Genomic DNA, 9266 nt, shown 5'->3' on the forward strand with positions numbered 1-9266 from the left:
AGTCAAAAATAGTTCCATGTCTGATCTCAGAAGCTAAGCAGGATTGGGCCTGGTTAGTACTTGGATGGGAGACCACCGAGGAAGACCAGGTGCTGTAGGTGTGAAAAATAAAATAAAATAAAAAATAAGGGATTGTAAACTGATAAGGTCCTTGCAATCTGTGAGGTCAACCAAGGGTCGCCTCGCCTATAAATAAATGAATGAATGAATGAATGAATGAATGAATGAACTGACAAGGTCCTTGCAATCTGTGAGGTCAACCAAGGGTTGCCTCGCCTATAAATGAATGAATGAATAAATGAACTGACAAGGTCCTTGCAATCTGTGAGGTCAACCAAGGGTCGCCTCGCCTATAAATAAATGAATGAATGAACGAACGAACAAAATATATCTATTTTTAAAAAATAGTTCCAAAGTTTTTGGCTTGAATAATTGGAAGGATGGAGCATGGGGAAAACCATGGAAAAAACAGTTTTGGGGTCATTAGGAAAAATAATAGCATATTTGTATGCTTTTGAGAATAATTCAGTAGAGAGTAAAAACACTGATGAAAGCGAGGAGGGAGAATTACTGGAGTCATGTCCATAGGTAAGTAAGAAGAGTGGGTTCTAGTTCATAAAGAGAGACTGGCCAAGAGCACAGATGGCATATTCCTGTTAATAGGAACACAGAGGATACGGGCACAGATGCTGGATAGGTAAGTAGATATTCAAGTTTTCTTCCCATTGCCTCGGTTTTCTCAGTAAAGTAGGAATCAAGGTCATCAGCTGAGAGAGAAGATGGGAATGGGAGTGTTGGAGATTTGAGGAAAATAGGAAAGTGAATGGACTGGAAAAATAAAGTAGCCTAAGAGCCCTATGAAGATTAATAATCATGAATTTAAAGTCTCAGGTGTTTGGGAAAGCAGGCTGAGATTCTCCTCTGTGTTTTCTACAGAACACAGTAATAATATCTGTGTGACCCAACAGCCTTCTCCTTATGCTTCTCATCTGCTTCAGTGGCTTTCAGGGAAAGGAACTGGTCTGTTTGGAAATTAAGAAAAATATGTGGAAAAGAACTATTATTGTCTCAGTCCAGGCAGATCTTCGGATTTCAGCTGTCTGTGCAGTTGATAAAGCATCAAGAGCTGAACAGTTGCTTAAGTAAAAAAGTATAATCAGTGATTAATATTTCCGTGTAGTTGTGCTAAGTGGATTTGTTTTGTTTTTAAAATTATTCTTCCCATCTCATTTTTTCCCTAAGCTTTCTGTATCTGCTTACAAATTTTAGGGGACCGTGTCCCCAGTACATGATAGCTTTGGTGTGACACTGATGTTGTTTCTTCTATTATTGAGTTTTTGCTTGCTTTGTATATAGTCTGCTCAGGCTGCCATAACAAAATACCATAGACTGGGTGAATTAAACAACAAGAAAGCATTTCTTACAGTTCTGGAGGCTGGAAAAGCTTAGATCAAGGTTTGGCCAACCCTGTTCTGTGTTCCTGGCTTGCAGGCAGCTGCATTCTTGCTATAGGGCTCGGGTGTCTCTTAAAAAGGTGCTAATCCCATCATGAGGTCCTTACTCTCATGACCTCATCTAAACCTAAGTACCTTCCAAAAGCCCCGTCACCAACTACGTTAGGGGTTAAGCTTCAATGTATGAATTTGGCGGGGACACAGTTCAGTTCACAGCACTTTGTAAAAACTGCAACCAGTAGAAATGCGATTCTTTTTATGTTCAGCAGCTTATAATACCATTATAATATTTAAAATGATATTAATACATTTGTAATTTTAACATTTAAAATGATATTAATGTTTTAATTAAATGATATTAATATTAATAATTTTGGTATCTGTAATCAATTTACTCTTTGATAAAAAGCTTTCTATATAACTTGTCTGGTTTAGAAATAATTATTTCAATTTAAAGATGAATTTAGAACATCAAAACACTTTAAAATGTTTCAGGAAACTAGTTACTTCCCAGTTTCAGGGGGGCAGGGTTAGTTGTTTTGTTGTTGTTTGTTTGCTTTTGCTGTAGATAAAGAGTATTTTAATTTCAGCAAGGAAAGTTTCCCATTTTTTTCACCCAGAAATTTCTTGGGTGCCCACTACGTGCATCTTCTAGTTGAGCAAGACAGAGTTCCTGTCCTCATGGAAACTGACTGATTGTGTTTTTTGATCGTTAAATGTTAGAAAGAAGAATAAAACCAACCAAGGTGTAGGGAATGTGTATGGAAGGGAAGGGGCACTGTTTTAGGTGGAGTGAGCAGGGAAAGCCTCTCTGAGGAAGTGACATTAGCAGGTTCCTTCAAAAGAAAAATGGAAACACATGCCCCCTTTGCTGCTACTTATACTGGGGAGCCAATGTACCAGCATTATTTCATGGTATTATTATCCAGTATTTCACACATATAGTAGAACTTGGTTCTCTATTATTCCATTTTACCTACTTCTCTCCTTAGGGAAGTTTTAAGCACTAGCTCTGTTTGAGACAACCACCTCCTCTGTTCTCATGCCTTTTTGCCAGCTAATTTTCTCTGTACTGTCTCTGTTCCTTTTTATTCTCTTAGTGGGCATATTTTGTTTGGTTTTGTTTGTTTTTCCTAACTTCATTTACTTTTGGTTTTTCTCCCATTCAAAGGTAACTATCTTTTACAAGATGAGAAAATATCTACATATATTAATATATACGTATACACACATATGTATGTTATCACTATCATTACACACATCAAAATGTGTTTCTATAGACTCAAAATTGAAGAAGTATGTGGACTTATATAAAATACAAGGGAAGGAAGAATAGAAGTGCTGCTGTTGTATGAATATACTACATTGAGGGAAGTACTTTCCTGGTTAGAAAAAAAAAACGTGGACACTTGAGAAGAGATTAAAAACCTATATGCCTTTAAAACTCTAGGCCCACATCACCTGTCTAAGGGTGACCAACTCTGATCCTTATGGAGAAGTGATAGGTGCTAGAAATCTGGAGACAGGCAGAGGCGAACCTACAGGGTACCCAAAGAGTTGGAAACGAGATAAACAATATTAGTTACATTTTTCAGTAATGTGTACTTTATGTGTTACGTAAACCTCTAGCCACTGTTTTACGTGATATATTTCTAAATTTAAAACAATGAGTCTAATCGTTAACCTGAAAAATACATACAGTAAGTACACTATTTTTCCTGTTTCCAGACTTTTTGAAAACCTTTTGGCATATTTATTGTGCTTTTTTTCAGATTAAAAATTTGACCCATTGCTTAATGTCTGTTGCTGCACGTTTCTCAACATTTTAAATAGTTGATTGTTAAAACCCCTGACGAGAGAGAGTTTCTCGATGAAGCTTCCAGGAGCTAGAATGGCTTCCCCAAGAAAATAATGCACATCAAGCCTCCCTCCCTTTCAAGTGAAGAGGTTTCCTAGTGTGGTAGGACAAAAAGCAAACGGTAGATCAATGCCTAGTTTCTCATGATACTCTTATGAGAAATGTAGGCTGGATAAAACTTGATTTAGGTGAAGTCACAACTGGTTGTTCTACCCAAAGTGTTGGGTTAATGACTTCATGGCTGCTTGTACAGAGGGCTCATCTATAACAGAGTCATGCAGACCTCAGTCCTGGTTAATATCTATGTCTCAAGTTTGTGAGTATCTGGGCAGTATTCACACTGGGTGAATAGCTCTAGATTTAAAATATGCTGAACAGTCCTGAATGATGAACTTAAACTAACAAGAAAGAATTTTACAATCTAGTATTTAGACTCAAAAAAAAGTGCTGAGCCTCTAGCAGTAAAAGTTCATTTTAGAAAGAACTGATTTTTTTTTTTCCTACTGTGTAACATATCTTAGCACTGAGACACAGCTGAAACATGCTAACTATCCTAGGCTATATTAATACAAGTACTTTATCCACCTCAAAATAGGCCCAAACCTAGTGGTGTTCAGTCTGGGTGCCACGTTTTAAAGAGATGTGGCCAGCTGGAAGTGATCAGTCTTTAGAGGCTGATGAATGCTCACCAAACTCAAAAGAGACTGAAGGATAAACAGTAGTACCCGTTTATCTGTTTATAATAAATATTATATCTGCCATGGGTATTAGCCTTCCAAGGCTTCTGCTCATTCATTCATTCATTCATTCATTCATCTGCAAATATTTCTTAAGAATCTAACCATATGCCAGGCACTGTTCTAGATGTTGGGAATACAAAACAGACAAAAATTCCTGCCCTCAAGGAGTTTATATTTTAGTATTATAGAGACAGATAATAAACTAAGTAAGTAGAGTAGTGATACAGAATATTAGAAGGTCATAATGTGCTACAAATGATATGGTCAGAGAAAGCCTTGCTGAGAGAGAAGGCAAAGGACTAACTGTGGAGATAGCAAAAGGAAGAGCATCCACATAGAAGAACAGCAAGTTCAATGGCACCTGGAGTGTTCATGGAACAGCCAAAAGGTCAGATGTGATGAAGTAAGGAAGAGAGTAAGAGAATAGTAAGCACGTGAGGTCAGAGGAGTCAGGGTGGGGTGGGGCAGATGACATAGGGCTCATAGACACTGAAAGGACTTTGGCTTTTATTAATATGATGTGAAGCCATTGGTGGGGTTTTGGCAGAGGAAAAACTCGATTTAATTAATATATTTTAATAGAATCACTCAGGTTAATTGTTGAGATTGGACTACAGCTGGAAGTGGGGTGAAGTGGGGAAACCAAAGCAGGGAGACACGTTCGGAGGTTACGGCAATAGTCCAGGGTGGCTTAGAGCAGGATGGTAGCAGTGGAGGTGGTGAGAAGTGGTTCGACTTCGAATGTGTTCAAGGTCAACAGTACATTCTGTTGAATTGGATATAGGAACGAAGAAAATGAGAGAGTCAAAGATGGGTAAGGTTTTTTTTCTCTGAGCACCTGTAAGGATGGAGTTGCTATTACCTGAGAAGAGAGAACTGTGCAAGGAGCAGATTTTGGGAGTGAACATCAAGAGAGGTATATCTTAAGTTGGAGGTGCCCATTAGACATCTAAGTGATTAGTATATCCTCCCTCAGTACACCCTTTTAAGTGGAAAGCCAAATTGTAAACAGTTTTCTTAAGAATGAAGAACTAAAAGGAGGAGTTGAAGGGTCACAGTGACTCCTCTGTGAAAGTCTCAGACATCTACTTTCATCTTCCAAGGGCTCAGAAACAACCCTTCTTGGATGGCGCTGGAGAAATAAGACCAACTTCTGTCATTGGCGTCTCCTTTTCTAGATCATCATAACCACTCCTTTCGTGCATATTGTTCTTCAGACTGGGTGGAGCAGGCTAAAACTTCATATTTTCATGAGGTTATACATGCTCGAGGCTCTACTCAACTCAGCTGAGCATGAGAGTCTTAGCAACACACTTAAACCAACTTTAGATCATTTCTTTGAGTGGTTTACTTACTTTGATGGCTGATTACTAGAAGGGTTGCTTTTTTCTCTCCTCACTTTATTCCTGGAAGGTAAACTTATCTTTATTTAAGTCTCCTAGTAATAAATGTTACTTGAATGAAAGTTGGTGGAATACTTGTGTCTGTCCCAAGTATCCGTCTATGGGGTGGTATTTGGAATAACGGGATATTTTATTTTTAGAAGTAAAGTTAGATGGTAGGTCTAAATGTTTGAAAGGATTACCGTGTAAAATAGGGAACTGGCTTGTTGTGTGTTCCCCAGGGGACAGAGGGTTGCTCACCAGTACAATTTATAGGAAAACAATGAAGTTGACAGTGCCATTCTACCATGGAACGGGCTTTTTCTTGATACTTTAGAAGGACTGTGGGGAACATTCAAAGAGGAAGTAGGTGTGTATTCTATATGTTGAAGTGAGGAGAGATTTCTGAAGTACCTTCTGACATTTAAGATTGATGATAATGCCACCATTCACTTTGTCACTGAACCATTAGTGCTATTTAGGAGAGTACAGCCAGAGTAGTATAGCTCGCAGGCTGTCTTTATTCCTGACCTTCCTCAGCTGGCAAAGCAGTATATTTGTGAAATGGTTGGCTGGAGTTTGGGGTAGAATGTGTAGTCCTGTAATGTCTTATAATGGTAATTAAGGTAGAGCAGACCCCTTTATCTGTGGTTTCGCGTTCCACGATTTCAGTTATCCTCGATCAACCACTGTCTGAAAATATTAAATGGAAAATATCAGAAATAAACAATTTGTAAGTTTTCAATTGCACGCCATTCCAAGTACCACACTTTATCTCTTCACGTAGGCATTGTATCATCTCACATCACAAGGGTGAGTACAGTATAGTAAGATATTTTGAGAGACAAACCACATTCATATAACTTTTATTACAGCATAGTTATAATAGTTATATTGTCCTATTTTATTATTAGTTATTGTTAATCTCTTACTGTGTTTAATTTATAAATTAAACCTTATCATAGGTATGTATGTGTAAGAAAAGCCATAGTATATATAAGGTTCAGTACTATCTGTGGTTTCAGTCATCCACTGGGGGTCTTGGAACATACCCTCTGCAGATGAGGGGGGCTCCTGTAATTAAATGTCATCAGATAACCTTGTCTTCCTTAGCTTTAGGCTGTAGCTTAGTAAACTGGTTAGTTAATGGTTATTGAGATTCGTGTGCCATGGAGCATTGGCTGAAGGTTAGAAAGATACAGTTCTTGCCCTATAGGTTTTAACCTAAAAATATACATGTTAGAATGGAAAGGAAAACAGGTGGATTTCTTTTGTACATATGGACCGAGTCTGGCCTATAATCTGTGAAATCTCCAGAAACCCATAATAAACTTTTGTATGTTTTGTATGGTACAGGCTTACAAATAAAATTACATTTTATGAACCACCATATATGTGTATATATATACATTTGTACATATTCCACTGCAGGAGAATTAAAAATTAGGTAGACAAGTTAGCATTCTAAAGCTCATTAGAATAAAGGCATCTTCATTCATGCCAGCATCCAAATATTATGTATTTCCAAGTCTAGCACATTGTAGACCTTTTTGCATATGTATTTTATATATTTGAAAATTAATTATGATACCATTTATATTTTATAGGATCTAAGCCTTTCCCACGTTATGGTTATAAACCCTCCCCGCCGAATGGATGTGGCTCTCCACTGTTTGGTGTTCATGTAAATATTATTTTTATTTGATAAGTTTTATGATTGGTAGGCTGTGTAATACTCTTAATAATGCAAGACTCAGTGTGTTCTCAGGTTCACAAATAAATTTGCTTGTTGTAATAGTGATCAGGTTTATTTTATTCTTTTATAGCCAAAACAAACACATTTAATAAATTCTAACAAAACTAAATGTAGTAAAATTCATGTTTTATTTTTTAATCTTGTAGGTTAATACCATTTAAATATTTCTTCATGTCACAAATATAGTTTAAAAGTTTGGAGTATAGAAGTAGTACTACTTAAGATGAAAATGTATAGATGAGGCATAAAATTTTCTATATTAAAACTAGGCAAAGTGGGATAGCTATGTTTGTGATACTGAGGCTGGACCTAAGCCAAGTATTATGGGAGGAAAAATGTTTATGAGAGTTATTCCTACATATAAGGGTTTTGCATATAAAGTTATTTAGAATAGTAAGATAAATTATAGATTCGAAGGAATGGTATCTTTAGGGAATGGATGAACATTTAAAGATTAAACCACAAAAACAACAAAGAAAATTTGAGTTGTAGGAGCTTAAAATTTTTTAGTAACATTTCATTTTAGGGGGGGAAGAGGTACAAAATACCTTGGAATATCCAAAAATTATACTTGCCTAGCCCCTGGATGAATCTTTTAATGCTGTTAGCCTTCCTTTCTGTTTTTAAAACTATGTTTTGTGTTTTGGGCAATTAGAAGCTGTGTTTGTTACCAGTAAGTAACTGAATATTCTAACACTGAAATAGGGAGCTTTAAGGCTTGGCTGAGAGGGAGGTTACAGAGTAACGTGGGTGGGTGCAATAACAGTCATGGAGAGATGTATAACATAGGAAACATTTGTAGGCAGAAACAGATTTTAGAAATTTTCTACACTGCAGTCATTGTCATTGATTTCTCAGTCTATTTAAATGTAGAACTTCAGCAGAGTTTTGATTTTCATCAACAATAACCTACCCAAATGCCTCTTTCAGCTTAACATTGGCATTCCTTCCCTGACAAAGTGCTGCAACCACCACGACAGATGCTATGAGACCTGTGGCAAAAGCAAGAACGACTGTGACGAGGAGTTCCAGTCCTGCCTCTCCAAGATCTGCCGAGAGGTGCAGAAAACACTAGGACTCGCTCAGCATGTTCAGGGTGAGGATGGCCTGGCGGAATGGGGATGAGTGCAGTTTGTAAAGTTTACTCGAGTGCTTTATGTTTTAGTACAGGATTTACCAATAGAAATCTTTCCCTCTGTATTACCTTATCTATATGGAGATGTGTACAGCCTCTTCAGTTTTCTGAGTCGAGTCAATGATTTTGGACTCTGAAATGATTTCTAGTCATAGAAGCAAAAAGTGTTAGGAAACCTGGGGAAAAAGGTATGCGAGGCAGAGAATTCATCCAAGGTCTTGTGCCCTGTAGTGTATCTCTGATTATCCAGAGCCTAAAGTTTGAAACTCTGGATCTAGTGAATTAAGAGTAGAGCGTATTGGATTTGGAATAGGAAGTTTTAGAAAATTTATCTCAAGCCTGTATCTTCATATGTTTCTGTGTCAGGAGGGTCCCCAAAACTGCCCCCGGGTTCAGTGATTTGCTAGGAGGGCGCACAGGACTTAGCATATAGTCATACGGTGATGATGATTACAGCAAAGGGATGGGATACACAGCAAAGTCAGCAGAGGGAAAAGGTGCTTCACTGCCTTCATTTATAAATGAGAGTGAGAATACTCATCTCCAAGAGTTGTTATAAGGGTAAAATTAGATATTTGTGGACACATGCACATCACAGTACAAATACTATCAGTTACAAGATTTCTTTACTATCAAGCCAAAGAATGTACCATACACTGAAATCAGAAAAAAGCAATGAGAAGGGGCATGAAAGAAGAGTCACTTTCTGTAACAGATTGTGCTGGATACTTTAGACATGTTTTCATTGATGTTTACAAAAACTCAAAGAAGTAGGTGGTTATACCCATTCTTCAAGGAAGAAAACTGAGATTCAGAAAGAAGTAACTTGCCCCAAGTTACACACTTCTGACTGTAAAACTTGTGTTCTGTCCACTACAGTATTCCCCAAATAGTCTCATAGGTCTGATTCTGAAAGCCTAGTAATAACTGTCAAGGAAGAA

The 9266-nt window shown here is 37.4% G+C and overlaps 1 protein-coding gene across 1 annotated transcript in view; it reads left to right on the top strand.

Moving 5' to 3' along the window:
• Window positions 1-9266, top strand: part of PLA2G12A (phospholipase A2 group XIIA) — an 18817-nt gene that overhangs the window by 7489 nt on the left and 2062 nt on the right. The window contains exons 2-3 of the mRNA XM_011361443.2: window positions 7042-7118; window positions 8121-8286. Coding sequence (XP_011359745.1) covers window positions 7042-7118; window positions 8121-8286 — 243 coding nt within the window. The remainder of the gene's footprint in view (window positions 1-7041; window positions 7119-8120; window positions 8287-9266) is intronic.

This window comes from Pteropus vampyrus, unplaced genomic scaffold (genome assembly GCF_000151845.1).
Source record: "Pteropus vampyrus isolate Shadow unplaced genomic scaffold, Pvam_2.0 Scaffold67, whole genome shotgun sequence".
Lineage (NCBI taxonomy): Eukaryota > Metazoa > Chordata > Mammalia > Chiroptera > Pteropodidae > Pteropus > Pteropus vampyrus.